The 21,357-nt window shown below is 33.7% G+C and overlaps 1 protein-coding gene across 2 annotated transcripts in view; it reads right to left on the bottom strand.

The window, feature by feature from the left end:
* Window positions 1-1,604: 1,604 nt before the first annotated feature.
* Window positions 1,605-21,357, bottom strand: part of COL11A1 (collagen type XI alpha 1 chain) — a 188,095-nt gene continuing 168,342 nt past the window's right edge. For both annotated transcript variants that reach the window (XM_045801647.2, XM_087866138.1), the window contains 10 exons: window positions 15,426-15,479; window positions 14,415-14,522; window positions 13,866-13,919; window positions 13,724-13,759; window positions 13,571-13,624; window positions 11,855-12,104; window positions 8,265-8,377; window positions 6,765-6,833; window positions 4,517-4,750; window positions 1,605-3,324 (listed from right to left, as the gene is read on the bottom strand). In XM_045801647.2, the coding sequence (XP_045657603.1) occupies window positions 3,178-3,324; window positions 4,517-4,750; window positions 6,765-6,833; window positions 8,265-8,377; window positions 11,855-12,104; window positions 13,571-13,624; window positions 13,724-13,759; window positions 13,866-13,919; window positions 14,415-14,522; window positions 15,426-15,479 (1,119 nt within the window). In that variant the 3' untranslated portion in view covers window positions 1,605-3,177. The remainder of the gene's footprint in view (window positions 3,325-4,516; window positions 4,751-6,764; window positions 6,834-8,264; window positions 8,378-11,854; window positions 12,105-13,570; window positions 13,625-13,723; window positions 13,760-13,865; window positions 13,920-14,414; window positions 14,523-15,425; window positions 15,480-21,357) is intronic.

A 21,357-nucleotide genomic window follows, 5' to 3' on the forward strand; every position in this document is an offset into this window, starting at 1 on the left:
ATGGTCATATAATTGGTAAAATTTGCCCAAGTAAGTTCCTTTCACTATGATCTGTTAAGAGTATTATCTTTCCACTCCAACTTCCCTTTGGCATTTTTTCTTGTGTTGGGTGGTATGGAAGGAGGCAGCAAGGAGAAACTTCAATTAGGGATTTATTTATTCAGGATTATAGACTAGGTTTACATGGTGGGGCATAATTATATGGCTTATCGTTCATATTTATGTAAAATTATTGCCAGTAATCCTAGTGTAGGAATGGCTTTCTGGAATAATCCTATCACTCACTGTGTTATGACATAAAAAGTAGGAAGAGAGAGTTTGTACCATGGCCTGCATATGTCTTATGGTGCCCAGAGCCTGAAATCTCTTGGTAGTGGAAAGAAAACAAGGTAAAAAATGTACAGAATCAGAAGCTAGCCCGTGAAAAATTCTCATAAATTCGTAGTACAAATATAAAATAAATGTATAGAGCTTTTCCTAAATTTAAAATACCCTAAAAATTTTAAAATACTTACCAATAACAAGAAGTGAAATTGAAACAGCTCTAAGCTGTTGATAAGAAACATTTTCTAATCTAACATGTTAGAGAAACTTATTCTTTCTACTAGAAATTAAGTTATAAAATTCTCATATGAAGAGGCACTCAGAGATTGAAGCAAAAACAAACAAACACATAGAATTAAAGTATTACAAAAGTACTTCAAGGAATGAATGAAAACATTGATTTTTTCCCCCAGATTGTCTGATACTTTCGGTACGGGTCCATGTTTTATAATGAATAATTTGTTGTAATACCTTCATTCACTCAAAATAATAAATTCTGTAATTTTTTTTTGTATTTGCAATTTTGTATTTTTTTAAAGAGTAAAGCCAAATTTTGTGTGCATCAGGCCCAGAATGCACCCATGCCAGGATCCACCCAGGGTCAACATTAGTCTCCAGAGTTTATACATGCTTGGGCCAACACTAGAATGTCATATAATATGCTTTTTCCTTTCCACTAAGCTTCTTTTTTGTTCAGATTAAATCAATTATAAGGGAGAGAAAAAATCCAATGCGATGCAGAAGACCATATCCATATGTGCAAGGAATAGAAAAGGTTAAGAAATTCAGTTATTTATTCATTAATTCTATTGAGTGCCAAATTTGAGGCTGTTTTGTTTAAATGGGCAAATGATACAGCTTCCCCAGGGCGGGTCAATATGCAAAATATTCTCTTATTGCTATAATTCATTAAATTGCCTGATGTATGGAATTTCTCTTGATAAAAAATATTATGTATAATTTAGAGACTATGTGAAAGTTCTGGAAATATTTCTAGTGCTGAAATTGTGAACATATGTTTGAGACTTTTCAAAATGTTTAATTATGAAAAATCTCTCTCTAAATTTTAAATATAGCCTACCTTAATTTTGTAAATAGAGTATTACCATGTGGTGTTTTTATTTTAGACAAGTGGAAAATTTAAACAACTTATCTCTGAAGCAAATATTCTTTTCCGGAAGTATAAAACTCTTCTAATCTGGATGGTCAAGAAACTGAACCAAAAGCCTTTTCTGCAATAGAAAGTAATTTGGAACCTATTTAAGAAAGAGAATGACCAATCCAGGTAGACAAGACTTGAGTTTATTTATACGATTCATATCTCCCTTCTTGAAAGGACATTTACAAACTTGATTTCAAAAATAAAAGAACTTCTGAATGACAAGTGTTCACGTTTTAATTCCAATATTACAGGTATGCTCTTTTGTGATAAATTATCAGTTGAAAATGTTCCAGTGAAATCTGGTATCAATTAATTTAACACTTCATATAAGAAATAAAACATTTATTTTCAAGTCTTACATATATTACTTAAAATAGATACAAAGTTCAATTTGTAATTTTTAAATTTTACTGCTATATCAAGCTACCTGGAAGAAAATACCTTAGTGGAAAAAAAATGTTTTGACTGCTTTAATAAGTATGACTTTTAAAACAAGCACTGTTAGTAACAATCCACCCATATGTTATTTAGGAATTAGGCAGGTCAAATAATGTATGATATTATTCTGAAAGAAAAGAAATAGTATCCGTTGGGCAGGTGCAGGTAAAATAATATTCGAAGACTATTATAATATGCAACTTGGCATCAAATTCAAGAAGTTGATTGGTTAAAAAGTATAACATTGAACAAATTCATAAATAATTGCTTAGTTCCCATCTTTTAATATTAATCTGCATGACTGAAGCACACTGAAAACAATGAGATGAAATAAGGTAGTAAAAAAGTTGTACATCTGATTGTTCGCTTGATGGAGGCATTGATTTGTTAAAATAGCTTCTCATACACATTTTCCTGTCCAAAAATATAAACTTGCTTATTTTCCGTATATACAAGGATCCTGTGAAATCCTGGACTCTGAAAAGAAAAAGGCTGAGGTATAGCATTGAATAAAGCATCAAAATGCATGATATTTTTGGCTGAAATTCAGCAAAGTTACTGTCAGTAGAGAAGAGTTGATCCAAGTGTGCTTCCAAGAGTCTTCTAGGTTTTTGCCCCTCTGAGAAATTTGTTGGCGACATCAAATAATTGAACTCTTCAACATCAATATATACAAAGGCATTTTATTATTAATCCAAGAAAGGGAATTAGAGTCATCAGAAATTACAACTTTATTTTTTCATAATACATATATTTATTGCCATCGTAGTTCTGCAATTGTCATAAAATTAGAGTCAGATGGAATTCAGAGACACGTGCAAGTTTTGGAAATGGACACATAGATAACAGTATAGAACTGTACATAAAATAATTACAATTTATTAAACACACTTTTAGCACATCCTTGATGGATGGGAATGAGCACCATATCTTTTATGAATATATATTGTTCTCTTCTTTTTTCTATAGCACCAAAGAAATCCAAATAGGAAAAGGAGAGATGAAAATTGGGAATCAAGAATAAGGCCTGTTTCCATCTCAGCCACACTATCTTGTATTTTTATGATTTTCAAAGCTTTTGTCATGTAAAGATTCTGCCCCTGCAAGGGCATCGATATTTCTAATCAGTACATATATTACGTAGCAAGTTGTTTTCTATACCATCCTTATTCAAAACTTGCATGTGGCATAAAATGGGTTGGTGGCACCAAGGTATTTTTTTCTGTTGATTTCATATGTTCTTTGTCCTAATCTTAGCCAAGGAAACAAACAGGACCAACTTCAAATCCAAACTTCTGATTCTGATCACCAAAGTCATTGATCATTACATCAACGATAGGTACTTGATCAATTTTCGGTGTATTGATTTCAATCACAGTTTTTTCATAGCCTTTTCTGGACTGTAAAATTGAGCAGAAATACAAAGTTACACAATCATTTCATAGTTTTAACATATATGTTATTTTTTTCTTAAGCCTCTGAATGGAGTTGAGAAGGTGAGAAAGAAGAGAGTAAGAAACAAATTTGCCATTATTTATGTGTAATTAACTCTTGTTATGACTGATGTCTTATGTACTTTTAAATTTTGAATGTTTAATATTTAGCTGTTATTACCCAACTATAATATTCGGATATATTGCACTGTTGAAGAGAATCTTATTGAATTGGTAAATACAGTTTAACATGAAAACTGATGCTAAAATTGTGTCAGGCTCCTTCATAATAATATATTTTTACCACTGTAATCATACTATATATATTCAAGGTTTCTTAAGATACAGTATAGAAATTACAGTGCACAAGGTCAAAAGTCAAAGCATTTCTGCTGCTTTATCATCTTGTGAATGATTATCAGTATATTACTATTGGGAAATCCAGACAATTGCTACTTTTAAAATGTTTTATTTTCTCTTCTTTGATCTGTGGGTACCCTGCTTACTTCGTTGAAGGCCTGGGCCTATTTCTTTGTAACTGTGACTTCTTTAGTCATCAGCTAAAACAATGAGTTTTTTTAGTGTGCTCTCGGTCATTTTCTTAAATAGAATTCCCATTGTGTGAAAAGATAGTTCCAGAGGATAAAAATAACAAAAAATGATAGTAAACTGGTGTAATACAGACCAACAGACAAGCTCCTTACAAACAAAAGACAGGGGTAAGAATTACCTACCATATAAATGGTATAATGCTGATTGCTTTATCTGTCATTTTAGAATCATGGATGAAGAAGACAAATGAAATAAAGTTTTTGGTTTTTTTTTTTAATTTCAAGAATAACGAGCTATAATAGTATTTAGCTATCTGGAATAATTCCATAGAAATAGCATATGATCTAAGATTACCTTATGGTATGGTTTCTAACATGTGTGTCTCTATGTATGTTTCGGAGTTTCTCTGTGTGCGTGCGTGTGCGTGCGCGTGTGCATGTGTGTGTATTAGCGGCTTCTAAGATACTGTATTTTAATGCCAGTGTTAAGCATCAGATCTTCACAACAACTGCCATCCATTTCCTGAGAGAAAGCTGGCTTAGGGCCAGACTGAGGTGGTTACACCCTGCCTCCCACCCTGTGAAAGAAGGCAAGCGAGTCGACTCACCGCACAGCCGTCGTACAGTGCTTTGATGTAAGGGTTGTTGTCATAGGACATCTCCTCATCATTTGATCCCAGGAACCGAAGTGCTTTGTCGTAACTTCCTGACGACTCATCGTACCAGGCTGCTGACTGATGACAGGTGTAGGTGAAATTTTGCCGAGCAGAGGCAGTCAGCAGTTTCAGGAACGTCATTTGCACCATATTAATGGAATTTCCTTCAACATCTAAATAGGAAAGCTGGGAATAAAAGAATAAAAAGACACGTAGAGATTCTTTTGTTCATTTAAGTTATAAAAGGATAAAAATCACTGTTGACAGTGAACTGTGATCCCAGAAGCATGTGGATGAATCAACAGGCCCATTTTCACTTAGGGAAAGAAAGTGGGGACAGAGGGTCAGAAGACCCAGAGACAGGATTTTATGAAATCACTATTGTACTTCCATCCGAGTTACTTGCAAGCACTACTTACTTTTGAAAAAAATCACTTTATTTCTATACTTTATTGCCTTAACCATTAAAAATTTCCAAAAAACTGCTTTTGTTTCTAAGAGAGCTTTCATTATATTTGTGTATCTTTTTAAATAGTGAAACAATGGGAACTGAGGAATCTTGGTGCAATGCAAACGTTACCTATATTAATTTTATTTTTTTTTAGAGAAAGTGCGCGTGAGTGGTGGGGGGGAAGGGGGGAGGGAGGGAGAAAGAATCTCCAGCAGACTCTGCCTCTGCTGAGCACAGAGCCCAAGTCGGCTAGATCTCGTGACCCTGAGATCCTGACCTGAGCCCAAATGAAGAGTCCTCACTTAACCAACCAAGCTACCCAGGCACCCCTTAATGTTTTTCTTAATCTCACCTACTTCTTAAAAAAATTTCATAGTATATCCATTTGACCCAAACTTTTCAAACATGTTCCTGCAGTTTCTATTTTGGGGCCATAGTTTTCTAAGGTGTTTGGTCTTTTGGTTCCTGCACAGACCTGCCTGTGTGTCCGTTCTTAGATGACATACTTATTCACCACTGTGTCACCATCACCAAACATAATGCCTGAGGGGATGCAAGTAAATATTTGTTGAGTCAGTAAATACTTATTTTGTAGTTAGAGCCAGAAGATAATTTTAATCGAAAATTATTAAAACCCTTTATTACATTCAAAAATTGTTTTATTGGGTGTAATTGAAATACTGGGGTCAGCTGAAACATATAAACCTAGATTTTTTAAAAAATGGAGTAGGAAATTTACCTAGACTATAGAATTAGCTTATGTAAAGGTAATTATCTATGACTTTCTTCCTTATTGTTGAATTTACTTAATCCTTACTGATTAACAGCTCAGATAGTGAGGAACCTTGTTTGGTTGAAGAAAAAAAAGGCCACTTGAGAAATGCACAAGAAGGAAAACAAACCAAAACACCAAAAAATGACACTACACACACCATTCTGTGTATGTATTTTTAACTTCTACACTGGTAAGATGTCACATGGATATTTAATGTAACTTGAAGACTGAACTGAAGAATTATGTCAAGTGGAGCACATCACTAAAGTTGTTAATTAATTTGTGTAGGTTCCCATACGATGATAACTATAAAACAGCCATCAGTGGAAAATAATAGCTTTTTAAAGAACTTTAAACAATTGCATAATTACCTGGATAAGTGAGAAACTTTCATTTAAATACGTTCTTATTAATATTTTAAACACACACGTATTTTTGAACAGCTTTTATAATATACATTTAGTTTTGGCACCTAATTTTAAAATACCTATAACAAATTATTAATAGTGAAGTGGCATTGTATGAAAATATCTAAGTGAACTTGTGCTCTAATCCAAGTAAAAGGTCAGGTCAGTCAGTTCACTTTATATCCAAATGTGGCAATCAGAAAAAACATTCCACATTCCAAAATTTCTTACTGAAATAGAGAAAAAAAATAATTTACGTATTCTCTATACCTGACATTTCTAACACAATCCATTTTTATGATGTCTATCAGGAACTTAGTGAAATGCATACTTTATCTGATCACATTATGTTGGTAAGTTCAGCCTATTTCCATGTATTTTGATACAAAGCATTTAGACTTCTCTAAAATACCACAGCGGTCTAAGAGATACAGCTGGAGCAAGCCAGAGAACACACGGAATCCTGAAGAGTATAATTTAGACTTTCCCAGGCAGGGTGTAATACATAATTTGAGCTTCATTTATGAAGTTTAAGATAAACCATTTCATGTTGGGGTAATAACATACCAGTTTTCCTCTCTTAAATTCACTAAACCAACTTCCTGGTTTCTCCTTTGGCCATGATGATAGTCTTACCTGTTGCAAAGGAACGGGAAAATTAGAAAGTAGGTAAAAATTATGAACAGTATTGTTTATGTACATATCAGTAATTTTCAGTAAGACTAAGATGCCAAAGAGGTTTTGAAACAGTCTATCCTGAACTACAAAAAATGACATAAAGAGCAACATTTGAGAGAGATCCTGTGACTTCCCACTTAGTGAAGATTGAGTCATTTTCTACCTGTTTTCTTTAATCACTCAAAAAGAAGGATGGGGAGAAGTAACCTGTCAACGGCATAATACTGGCTACAGGGGACATTGGTGGAACTCTTAGGCAAAACCCCTTGCAAAGAAAGCCCTCATAATACTAGTTGGAACCAGCCATCAAGGCAAGTACCATCAATATTCCATAGTGAAGGGAAGCATCCTGAAAGCATTCAGCCAGTAACTAAGGGCTCCATGCTATGGAAAAGTCTTTGGCAGGAAGCAAGCCTAATCATCTCCTGCTGGGAAGAATGTTTAGAATCTTTAATAGATCTGCATTTATCGTTTTGCTTTGCAAACATCAGCAAAATGTAAGGGTATAAAAGGCCTCACTGTAGGGAATTTGAGTTATCGGTGTAAGGGGAGGCATTTTCCATGTTCCCTCATTGCTTTGGGGGCTACAGGAATTTTATTATGCTTTGACACAGGCCATGTTTGGTTGGGAAACAGAAGTTGCTTCGTCTTCTGCCCCTACTACCCACCCTTTTCTCAACAAACGTGAACTTCTATCCTAAAGAGATTAGCCACACCTAAACCTACTTGTTTTGCTTTAAGGACTTTCTGTGCCTCTGTATGCCCACGCCATGTACTAAGAAAAATGTGATTTATTAAAAGATGACACACAAAGGCAACATTTATCACCAGAAACTGGAGAATATAATTATGCTAGTGAGAAATCTCTCCCTATATTAGTCATTTGTCTTTATAGCTTTAAAGATAGAACTCAAATATATTGATACTGCTGGGTGAAAATCAAGAAATGTTTTTGAAGAGACTAAACATTTAAAAAGTACGCAAATGCAGACAATGCTCTTATTTTAAGTAAAAGATTATAAATGGTGCATTTTGAACATCGTATACAGCTGTGAGGTCTATCACGTGGTAATTGGAATGAAGAATACTATACATGCACTGAAATTTGAGAATCAGCTGTGCTGTGTCATGGAAAAGCCATAGAATTTTAGAGCACAAGCAGGTGCATAAAGAATACATCTGGGTAAAAGATAAAGGAGAGAAGTATTTGTTAACTCTGTGCATCACTTTGGTGTCTTATTCATGTTTATGCAAATGAAATGCTCTAATTACCCTGTGAGAAAAGCAGATAAATGAAAATATGACAGTATAATTTTCCTGTTTAGTTCAATATTGCAAAAACATGGCAAGAACTGTCAACAGTCACCACCAAAACAGATTGGCACTTACTCCCTCAGATTTTTTGTCTGGATAAATGCAAGTCTCACCACCAGACGTGAAATTACAGTAAACTTTGAAAGAATCTCCTGAGCATCCTTGGTTAGGGTCAATCCAATATTCACCTAGAAGGAGGAAAAAAATATGTCACATACAAATGCATTTATATAAAAATCGATTGCATTAAATATCAAATTTTATTAGAAAGAGAAATGAAGAAAAATTAATATTGATGGATCTCTTCCTGTGAGAATCACTTTTATGCTTTTGGTCATATGAGGGTATGTGTTTGAAGAGTTAAGGAGTGACACTTTGTCTTGTCTGCATCAAAGCTTTGCCCATACACTCTGCCCCGAACACTCTGGCTCCTAGCATGCCTGTTACTTTTAGGTTTCAGCTTAAACGTCACCTCCTCAAATATTAACATTCAATTTATCCTTCGTAATAAGTTGCATGCATATTGGAATCAGATAAACTTAACACTAAATCTCATCTGTATTATTTGCTACTTAAGTTGTCTTATAATCACTATATTTTTCCTTGGTTTATTCATCTGTAACAATGGAGGCGATAGTATCTACTTAGCCTCAGGGATCACACTTTTGCATCACTGTATAGCATAAACTTCTTGTAGTAAATGTACTCCCCCTTTAAATTAGACCCGACAAAGGTCTATTTTATATATTTAAATGTCGTTTGCTATTAATGTCATTATCTAAATGGTGCAGAGCAAATTTTATCGTGTGAATGACTGTGACCATTAATTCAGTGTTCGACGAGTAAAGATGGTAAGTAGTAGAAATAACAAAATTATTTAAAAATAATTGACAATATGGTTTTGTTGACAACAGCTATTGATAGACAGCGTTGATATACATGTGATGATACTTTGCTTCCCTCCTACCATTTTTTATGCTGTCACTTCATTTTAAATATTAGTTGGAATTATGTGAATCTACTGGTTATTAACTTTAAACATTTCAAAATCACTAACTGCTTAGCTTAGTACTAGAACTCTTAAAAATCCAATACCAATCTGCTTTATCTTTTACTACTACTGTATATAAACAGGTAAAGTACTCTAATAGTCAATTAGCTTCTACGTCCGATTAGCTTCTATGTCAGATCACTTGAAATATTTATTTAACAAAAACATTTACATTTTTTCTGATTGCACCATTTATAGATTCACTTCTGGAACCAACTGAAATCCTCAGGAAAAAAAAATACATAAAAAAACGTTAAAATCATCCAGGATTTTACCAACCAGGATAACCACTCTTAATGTTTGGCATATCTTATGTTTTTTAGAAATACATGATTTCAAATTCTGTACTATTTTTTATCTTGATTTATTCAGTTAATATTGTCATTAAATTTTCTTCAAATTGGGGCGCCTGGGTGGCACAGCGGTTGAGCGTCTGCCTTCGGCTCCGGGCGTGATCCCAGCGTTCTGGGATCGAGCCCCACATCAGGCTCCTCCGCTAGGAGTCTGCTTCTTCCTCTCCCACTCCCCCTGCTTGTGTTCCCTCTCTCACTGGCTGTCTCTATCTCTGTCGAATAAATAAATAAAATCTTTAAAAAAAAATTTTTCTTCAAATAACATAATAACTGAATTACTAAGGCACCTTTGTTCAATAAATTCAGTATACTGTGGGTACCATGGACAATTTATCTCTAATTTATCCATCTCCTATTTTTACTGTCAGATCCGTAAATCAAGTCACCACAGTTTCTTGCCTAGATTAATCCAACAGCTCCTTAACCAGCTTCCTTCGATTCTACCTTGCTTTCTTCCAAATTATTTCAAGTCATTTTCCACTTCGTTCACTATTGTTTAGCCACAGAGACCTTTGGGTTCCTTGAAGACACCAAGACCTTGTCTTCTTCGAAGCTTTCAAAAGACCCATACCCTCTGCCCAGAATACCCTTTTGATTCTTTGCACGATTGGCTACCTCTTTAAAGGTTTCAGCTTAAATGTCACCTCCTTAAATATTAACATCCTATTTGTCCAAAATCGAATCATCTCTTACTTACCTAAATACTCATTTTTTCCACAGTATCTGTCATAATATGCTATTATTAATACTTATGATTTTGCTGTCTGTATTGTTTGATAATAGCTCAAGGGCATTATTCCTTCTGCGTATCTATAAATCTCTGTCTGAAGAACAGTGCCTGGCACTGCTAAATTAATTAATTAATTAATTAATATTTAATTGCAATTAATTAACACATTGAAGAATTAATAATGCCAGTTACTATTAGAAACCACAGGGAACCGTAGCCCACAGTGAACTTTCCATTTCCAAAATCTACAAAGATTTTTCTTGACTGCTCAGGTTCTAATTAATCATATAAAACATTAATCATGTTTTATAACTCAGTACAACTGAACTAAACATATCTTTTTCAAATACACATATTATAAATTTGAAGACCTTGGATATCAGTCTGTATGGAGCCCTGATTAGCTACCTGTGGTTTTTTTTTTCTTTTTTCTTTTTTTAAAGATTTTATTTATTTATTTGGCAGAGATAGAGACAGCCAGCGAGAGAGGGAACACAAGCATGGGGAGTGGGAGAGGAAGAAGCAGACTCCCAGCGGAGGAGCCTGATGTGGGGCTCGATCCCATAATGCCGGGATCACGCCCTGAGCCGAAGGCAGACACCTAACCGCTGTGCCACCCAGGCACCCCTAGCTACCTGTGTTTTAGTTTTAACAGGTTATGCCTGATTAAGATAAGAAGATTTTATGAAATTCTTCCTCTATAGTGGTGGTTGTTTCTGAATCACGTTGAACTGTTCTCTCTGTACTGAGTTATTTAGATCTCAGTTACAGCATTCTTATATGATTGACAGTGCAAAATACTGTTGTCCCAACTGTAAAAAGAGTGACAAAATATTTCCACATAAAGTGGGAGATTTAAGATCACATAAAGATCTGCCCCTTGTTAGTTTAGTAATTATGTGAGTTTATTAACTAACTCAGGATGCTTGAAACTGTTGCCTTCTCAGGATGGGTATGTAAAGGTTTATGTTAAATGGTAGGTATAATAAATTATCCTGATTATTATTACAAATAAATTGTTCACAGTTCCGATCATTTGTGGATCAATGAAATAATTTTTGCCCCCAAATATCCTAATTCTTAGATATTCTGTTCACTAAATCATTGCTAAAGTAATAGGCCAAATATGATTCAGTTGTGCTATTAACCATGTTAACTTTACTCCTATCAATATAAAATAAGTTTATAGGATATAAATAATTATGTACTAATGTGCACATACGTGCACACATAAAGCCCATTCTCTGATAGTTAGCACAGGGAAAATGCATTTATGTTGTCTATAATCATCCAAAAATAATCTTGTCAGAATTTAATGAAATCTTATGTAACAGCCAAGGATTCTCTGAAGCAGATCTTGATTGCACAGCATAAATGGCTTTCTCTGTTTACAAGATCGGAATGAATAATCATTTGCTTTAGTTTTATTTAGATTCTATATTACACATTTAACTAGAATTAACAAGCTGATACTGCACCGTCATAACTCAGAGGCTCGTTACACCTGCTGTGTCCGGTACTAGTCACATACCATCTGGGAAGTCAGGGTGGCTGAGCTGCAAGTCTTTGCAAGTCCGGGCTGGGTTAGTCTGAGTGCCCATTGGAAACTTCATATGCTCGATGTCTTGTTTCAGGGAATTGAGGGAACCAAATATTTCCTCCATTCCATCCGAGTAATCAAGAATATTATCACCTGCATCTGCTTGCATGTTTTCTGCATGTCTTCTTGTTTTCTTGGGTGATAGGATTGGTAAAGGCTGAATGACTTCACCAGGTGGACCCTGTGAAAGAGATAATGTGCATGTAATTGCTTCTGAAGGTAAAATATTCTGCATAATTTATTACTGGTTTTGTCATTGTTATAAGAAATTACAGTTGGTTTAGCTTTTCAATGTTTTTCCTATTTTCAATGTTTTCACTAATTGCTGCTATATATACATATATAAATATCAATGTGTAAAATTTGTAAGTTCTTCTAAAAAGAATCTAGTAGGGATACTGAGGTAGACACACAAATTAGATGACTTTTGGACCTTTTTCTATATAAGTAACATAGCACAGATTTGTGTGGACATATGTATGTTACCTTCTTACTTATTGATTAGTCCTTCCTCATTACGTGTCCTGTCTCCGCAACTAGATTTTGGTCTCTGAAGATTAAAACGCCATTTTAGGGTTCTTATGCTACTCAGTAAGTTCTCTCTTATGCTTGATACTAATTTATATTATGAAACATTAAACTTTTAAAAATACACATTAACTTATTTCAAATATAACTTAAAACTGCATCAATTAAGAAAACTTAAAAAATGCAGCCAGACTTGAATTTGCATATGTGGCAAGAGTAGAACTATACTGAATAGTTAAATCCATATTGGCATGGATTGTATCCCACAAAAATCCATATGTAGGAGTCCTAAGCGCCAGTACCTTTAGAATAAGACCTCATTTTGAAATGGGGTCACTGTAGATATAATTAGTTAAGTAAAGGTAAGGGCATTAGGGTGGATCCTATTCCAATATGACCGGTATCCTTATAAAAAAGAGGAAATTTGGGTGCAGAGACACACATAGAAGATGATGGGAAAAGATAGGAGAAGATAGTCATCTATGAGCCAAGGAGAGGGCCATGGAACAGACCTTCAGTTCCACAGTCTTCAGAAGGAACCAGTGCTCCCCATAGTCTGATCTAGAGCTTGTGGCTTCTAGAACTGTCAGACTATACATTTCTATTATTTAAGCCAGCTTGTTGTGGTGCCTGATATGGCAGCCTTAGCAAACTGGATCTGTCACTTAGTAGTTATGTGAAGCCTGGAAAATGTCAGCATTAATAAATGTTACAAATTATTATTGCTTTTATGATGAGCATTAGATACAGTAGGAAAACAAATGTCAAGCATCTAAACTTTTGTCTTTATTCCTAGTGTAGTCAGACATATATGTATCTTTGTAGCATACAATCAATTGCTTTCATAAAAATGTGACATAAAGTATGTAATTTTCTTAAAAAACAAATAAAAGCAAGACTATCATAATATATAGTCAATGGATCTTCATATTCAATTAAAAGAAAAATCTTGGCATGAGGACCAGATTTTGTAATTAATATAGTTGCTATTTCCTAGAAAAATCAGCACTTTGACAGAATGTCTTTTTTATTTTTAATCCTCCTTATAAATTCAGAGAAATCACTGGCAGTCTCAGGATGCTAACTGCCAGCACATCAGTCTTATTATTCTGCACTTACCGGAGGCCCAGGAGGCCCTGGAAGACCACTGTCACCCTTCTGGCCAGCAGGTCCCTGTTTGGGGGAAAAAAAAAAAGGAACAAGATAAATCGAGAGCAAGGCATTTGAGTGGGCTTCCCTGAAAAATGAAAATCCAAAGGCGAAAGTACTTACAGCAGAGCCTTTGGTGCCCTTTGGACCTTGAGGACCCTAGGAAAAAGGCAAAGGCAAAAGTGCAGATAAAAATCTGGAGAATTCATGACGCTTCGGTATATTTATAAGTTAACTTTACAAAATTCTTTTGTCTTTCACTTACTGGTAAGCCTGGCGGACCAGGTGGACCTATGGGACCAGCAGGGCCTGGGATTCCCTATAGAGACAATCAGCCGAATTAGAGTTTTCCTCAACTATTTTATGCCATGTTTTGCATAACAACACACACTGCAAACTTTTGATTATACAAAATACGTAAGGATAACCTCAAACTTTCCATTATAAATCTAAGACATAACTTTTGCAAGATAATCTGTATTTTTTTCCCCATTTGCTTCAACGTCTATATCTTTATAGATATAAAGCAGCTTTCAGAATAATGATTTGTATGTTTTGGCGATTTGATAAATCTTTGTGCAATTAACTACTGAACGGTAATTTTTATGATTTCTAACTTGTTATATTTTTAATTTATTACTTTAAGGTTAAGTAAATTTCTTTTTGAAAACATCATTGACTTAAAGAGATTAAAGATGCTGTAAATCACCTCCTTGGTCATGTTTCATGGAATGTGCACAGGTGTGTGTGTGTGTGTGTGTGTGTGTACGTACGACCAGAAAGGAGTAGGAGAATAATTTATATCTTTACTCACTCCATCCCCCTTTGCTCCGGGAGATCCTTGAGTTCCAGGGAGTCCTCTGTCACCCTTTTCACCTTGTTCTCCTGGAGGACCAATCAGGCCAATTAAACCAGGATGTCCCTTTAGAAGGCAGAAAAAATAAATTTAACAATATGTAAATTACAACCATCTATTAAATTATAGTCATAAAATAATTGCACACTAAATTTATGAAACATAAAAGTAAAAAAACTGATTAAACTTTAACCCTTTCTGAAGGATATACAGGATTAAGAACCTGCTTTTCTCTTACCTAACAGGGTCATTTACTGCTTACATTAACTGAGACTTTTATTGGTGGAGAGGAGTATTAGGGAACAAAATGCTTTCTAAAAATATCATCTTCAGTGTTCCATTTACTTAAAAGGAATTTCCTCAACTAAGAGGCCAATAATGACCATATGTAATATTGATGAAATAAACAACTGAAAAGTCATTACTTTAATAAGCATCATATTTTATATGAAATGATTTCTACTCTTCAGAGACTCTGCTGTCTTTAAGAGACATTTGAAGATTTGAAAATAATCCAAAAAACATTAATGGCATTCTAAAAAGGCTTATTTTCTTTAATTATTTGTTGCAACTCAGCATACATTCTGGAAGATCAAATTACTATTTCAAAGGTATTCTAGTTTAAATTTTTTATTTTCATGTTTAAAAACATAAAAATGGGCATTTTGTTATTCCATCTGTTTATTTTCTGAAGGGTTATTTTAGTATAACCATATGCTTTCTCCATATGGTTCCTTGAAGGGGACATTGAAAAAATATAACACTGAGTTCTGATACATTTTTCACTATGACTTTGTATATTTTCTCTTTTCTAAATTCATCTGGGAAGCAGAGGATTGACAGCTTTTTCCTTGGTTAGAAGGACAAAGATATTCTTTGAGATTTCCTTTTGAGTGATTTCAATCTGCAAAATTACTGTGTCTGCTATTAGGATGTCAAAATTGTAGTAATATGTGCTTTTATTCTCACCTTCTCACCCTTGGAGCCAGGGTCACCTTTGAGACCAGGTAAGCCAGGAGGTCCCTAAATAATGAGAAATAATAAACATACATAGAGTAGGTATGAGTTAGAGAATCATATTACTATCCACTGGACAAGTTTGGTTTTGGTAATATGACAGTTCAAAAATAATTAATGATGATTAATGTGTATTTTTCAGGATTCTGAATAATTTTGCTTGTTTAAAACTCCATGGCTTAATATTTAACAATAATTATAGAGCATAATATTGATATATTTGACCACAGAAATATGAAATTAGAAATAAGACATGGTTTATGTGGTCTTTTAAAAAGAAAAAGAAGGATAAATTTTTAAATACACTAATTTTAGGAGAAGGGATTTCTAAATTATACATCAAATTAAGCAAATATTTTGGTGCTAAGCTCAAATACATTACAATATTTCATGTAAAATTAAAAAAAAAACACCTCAATAAATTTTTGACAGTCAAGTGACCTTTGATAACCACTTTTCCTAAGCAAACTCCCAACAGTACTTTTAACTATTACTCTTGAAGAATCTTTTATCTAGATGATTTATAAATTTAATAATAAAACAATTAGCTTTTTCATATAATCATCTCTATTTTGCTAATTTAACCTTTTTTTATGGTCCAAGGATAAGACATTTACCCGTTTATGCTGAATTATATTTTTTATAAAAATCGTGGCATGACTTCAACAACTAACTCTTAGTCCTGACCCCTACCCATGGAATTATTCATATTGATGACTTTTTAACAAACCTTTTTATATAAAAGTCAGTGTATTCCATATTGAAAGCAATATAAAATATGACCTTTGCTCTGAAATTAATGACAAACTAAACTGCAGGCAAGCGATTTTGTCAGAAGAAGTGTAACTGACACTAAAAGATGGTTGGTAAGGACGTGATTGATGAAATAAGAGCCAAGATACTGCTACAAAATGTAGGTCACTACTACCTGCAATATTAAGGCAGCCAGAAAAACAAAGCAAAATATTTCAACAGTTTCTCTATGAGTTTGAATTATTTATATTGAATTAAATTTTAGAATTATAGTTTCAGTAACGATTTTTAACATGGCACTTAGAAAGCAAATTGTTTTAACTTTTACCACACTATATATACCATGAGTGTTCTCTATTGTATCTTCTTCAAGACTACCACGAACAATTTTTTTCCTTTCTACCCACTTAGAATCTTCCATGTGAAAGAGCACGTGAAGTCCCAGTCCATCATTTTTGTGAATTTAACATATTAAGCGCCATGGATCTGATCCAAGTAGTATGATGTAATATAAAAAGTATGGGCTCAGAATAGGATAGACTTGGGACAGAAGCCAGCCTCTCTTATTAGCAATTTAAATTAGCTAACCAAAAAGAGCTTCAGTTTTCTCATCTATGAATTGAGGGTTATAATTCCTGTCTCGTGAGATTGAATAGATGAGTGCGCTCCTTAATTTCTCACATCTACACCTTAAACTGAATTCCTGATCATCCAGGAAAGTAAGAACAGGGTTCGTACCATTAGTACTGTGTAACAATAGCATTTTGGACTAATATTACATATACGTATATTTGTTTTAATTCATGAATGAATTTGAAATTCTGTAAGTATATTGATATAAAAGTGGACAATTTCCCTACATCATTCCATTAAAAATAGATACAAATTATTTTCATAGAAAATATGTGCAATTTTAAATGTGAATGTGCCTAATAATATTCTTTTTTTTTTAAGATCTACAGATCAGAACGCATAAAAGATCTATCTCATTTATGTTAAAATAAAAGCATTACCTATTTAGTTCTACTAGTTTAATAATTTTTAAATTAAGGGAATATATTTCGCATCTACTATTTTCTGATTTTATCAGAAATGCATGATGAGCCATTAGGAAAATACGGTTGCCCAACAGCATATTTTAAAAGGAATAATATCAATGAGTAATGAAAACACAAATAATTTCTTGAAACCATGTCACCATCAGGATAAACGCCAAAGACCCTATATGTTAGAACAAGGTGGCATAAAAAAGCATGAAAAAAATGGTTATAATAAAAATGTAACTGCATGAAAGAACCATATACTTATACCAGTAGCAGAAATCTTTTAAGAATGTTGGTTAAATCTGACATATGTCAATTAAAAGTAAATACATCCTCCAGAGTGAAAATACAAAACTATGTATAGGCCAGATTTTTTTCTTTCTTCATTTCTCATTTCACATTCAAATTCTTTTAGGCATATGATATAATTTACAGAAATTTTGCTCTAAGTGGGAGAACTGAAAGAGATGTTCTTCCTGGACATCAATATTGTATTCACTGCTTCATTCAGAGTCTCAAATCTAATGACACATTAGTTGGGTGATCTTGGATCTATTACTTATCATCTCTGAGCTTCATTTATGAAGATACTTTAATAGTAATAACTGTGTCACAGTATTGTAATAATGAAAGAAAAACCAGACCTACCAAAGTACTGTATAAACAGTAAAGTATAGCATTTTTTAAGTTACAAACAGTTATCATTCAGCCTTCTCACCACATTCTAATAGTATAAGCTAAAATGGCAAAGAAGAAGGAGAAGAAGAGGGAAAAGGAATAGGAGAAGAGGAGGAGGAAGAAAAGGAGGAGGGGGAAGAAGGAGAAGAAATACTGGAATTCTAATTACTCAGGCTTAACGAGAAATATACTAGACATTGTGTTTATAATGCATTTTAAATCATTTCTATAAATGTACATAAAAGAGTTAGAGGAAATGAGGATTAATTCCTCTAAGCTAATAATTTCTTATAAACTTGAAAACATTATCTGAGGACGAACTTACCAAGCAAAATCAGTTTCTTATCATTTTCATCAGGTGGAAATAGAAATTGGTAAAGTTATGATATTGATAGCAGTTATAAATAACCCTCTGAACTTGGAACATATCAAAAATATCAATTCTGCATATAAAAATGTTATTCCAAGTACATATTTTCTCTTTCCTATTTAGGATATTGTAAATTGAAAAACCCTAGGGAAATACATAATTCATAAGTAATAAGTGAAAAGGAAAACAGGGATGATACCTTCTTAAGTGTCTAGAATACACAAACATTTTCCCCTGCAGTATTATGCTTTACAGAATATTTGCCTTGATATGCATCTCAAAACTCTAGTGCATTGAAGTTTAAAGAAACTGTAGATCCCGCACTTTATTTAGAATGTAATATCGTGAAATAATGTTTAATTTGGTGAAAAGCAAATGCTTTGTTATTTAAACCTCGTGAATCATTGTGGAATGCTACACATCTCAACCCTGTCTACAGAGAGTTCCAAGGTAGCATAAAAAAAACGAAACTGCAATTCAGTAAGCTATCTTACCATTTTTCAGGCACTTATGGTTTAAAAAATAATGCTATCAGATATTTTATTTATCAGTATGTGAAAAGCATGTATGATTATATTATGGTAATTTTTCATCCCTTTTTCTCGTTGACTACTCAAAAATTTGATTCAACTTAAAAAAAAAATCCTTTTATTCTCCTTTATATAATCTCATCGTTGTCCTTAGCTTTCAGTTAGCTCTCATATGTACTATTTAATCTATCCTCAGTTCCATATGGTGATTCTAAATATATATGTACATATAATTCATGCATTTATAGAAGTTTAATTTTTACCATGAGAAATGTCTAACTTTTAAAGAGAAAAATAAATATTGTACCATATCTAAACTCTAGTGGAGCTGATTACAGAGTGGGCAAGCACCAAACACATATCATTTTAAAAGTTTTAAAAGATCTGTTTCACTCTCACCCCAAAGAATTTCCATTCCAAAGGTTAATATAAAATTGTATATAAAATACTTATAAAATATCTTTATAAGTAAAGTAAGTATATAAGCAAGTGTATAAATACTCTCCAATAAAACAAAAAGAGAAAAATGGCACCCATACTGCTAAATGCTCTGTTAGATAGAGTGCAATTGTCTAATTAGGTAGCTGCCTATCTGGAATGATGAAAACAGAGTTGAATTTACTGAACAGCTACATTGTATTTAAAACTTGGGGAAAGGGGAATGCTGTGGTTTTTATCTGACTAGTGGACCATAGGGCAGGAAGTTTCAGGCAGCTTCTAGAAGGGGAAAGGAGACCCAACAGGTAGCTGCAGAAATGTACTGCTAAACAGGCTTCTGAAGCATGTGTAAACTTGGATGTGGGTGTGAATATATTTATAATTATAATGAGGAAAAGCACATTATGGAGAGACTATTCAGACGAATTTCTTATGGATTAATGTTAGAGACAAATTCAAGTTTGTGTGACTTTTGAAACCTCTTATTTTTATCTCCCACATTTTTAAGCCTTCCATACACATTTAAGCCTCTCTTTTCCTTCTTTAATAATCTCACCATACTTCTGATGAGGGAAAGGTCCCCAGAGGAAATGGCTTTTTAACAGTCTGACTCTGAATATATTGAGCAATCTCTGCTTGATTCTATTAAAGTACTTACCTACTTTACACTCCAACTGCTGTAAGTCAGCATAATTTATTTGTTGGTCCTTTTCATTGGCAGTGTCTTTCAAACAAGTTTATTGACGGTACATATGCATGAATGAGGTCAAATTTAGTTACTTTTTTTTTTAAGTAAACTCTACTCTCAACGTGGGGCCTGAACTCAGGGCCCCAAGATCAACAGTCTCATGCTATATGGACTGAGCCAGCCAGGCACCCCAAATTTAGTTACTTTTCACTAAGAATATGAAATTGTTTTGTTTTCAAAACATCATTTCATTCAATTAATAATTCTTAATTTGGGGCTTCTAGTGCCAATTAATGGTCTAAGTGTTTTACATATAACTTATTTAATTAACGTAAGAACCCCATGGGGTAGAAGATATTAATATCCCCATTTAATTCATTTAAACTTCACAATATCCCATGAGATAGATGCTATTGATATTCTAATTTTACAGATGAGGAACCTAAAGCTTAAAAAATGAATAAATAAATAGCTTTCCTAAAGTCATCTAGCACGTAAGTGGTAGTGTTTGTTTTTGAAACTAGGCAGCTTGGCTTGAGAGTCAATGACCTGAACCAATAACCATGATCAAAATTGCCTACGAAAATAAATTTTTCTTAGCCGAGTTGAAAAGCTCATTAAATTGCCATAAAAAGCATCCTGAAGATGGTTTCTCTGACTAGCCTCACTTCTTGAGAACCAACCAGCATTTTCATTAAAATTAGATATCATCAAACTAATTGATGGTATGAAAAGCTGCAATCTATTCATGTTCTAAGTGCTCTCTGATAAAAACAAGGAGCCAGAGAAAGGCATGGCACGCACACTGCTAAATTCTGGTGCTTTTCACTTCATTCTGCCTGAAAGGGTTTGAGTTGTTCTGTCCCTTGCTCTGTAAACTCACATTTACCTAAGTCAAAAATATAAACTTTTACAAGCTGGAGTCAGGTGGTATGTCTGATGGTTTTATTTTTAATATTATCTGAAGGAAATCTCCAGCATGATGTTTTTTATTTCATCTGGAGAAAGGTCAGAATACTTATTGGAAAATCTGAAATAACAAGAAAAAAATCTCTGGCAAATTTTAAGGTGACATTAAGGCAATTTTTTTTTTCCAGGCTCTGACTCTACAGTTAGGAGTTTACCATATCTAAGGAGAATATTCCCTCAATAGTGGCGCAGACATGGAGCCCACTCTGTTTCAGCCAGGTCCCTGTTCCTGTGCAAATGGGGTCCTGTGCAGATTTGACCATCTCCTGCTTGAGGTCACTCAAAATTTGATAACTCTTATCCTGATACTAAAATAAATGATCTTTAACTTTTCAGTGAAAGTCAAAAAAAAAAATCTCTGTAACACAAAATATTTGGTATATCTTGTGGCAGTTTTATTAAGAGGAATGGCCAA

The sequence above is a fragment of the Ursus americanus genome, chromosome 12, assembly GCF_024610735.1.
Source record: "Ursus americanus isolate L20-20 chromosome 12, mUrsAme1.1.p, whole genome shotgun sequence".
Classification (NCBI taxonomy): Eukaryota; Metazoa; Chordata; class Mammalia; order Carnivora; family Ursidae; genus Ursus; species Ursus americanus.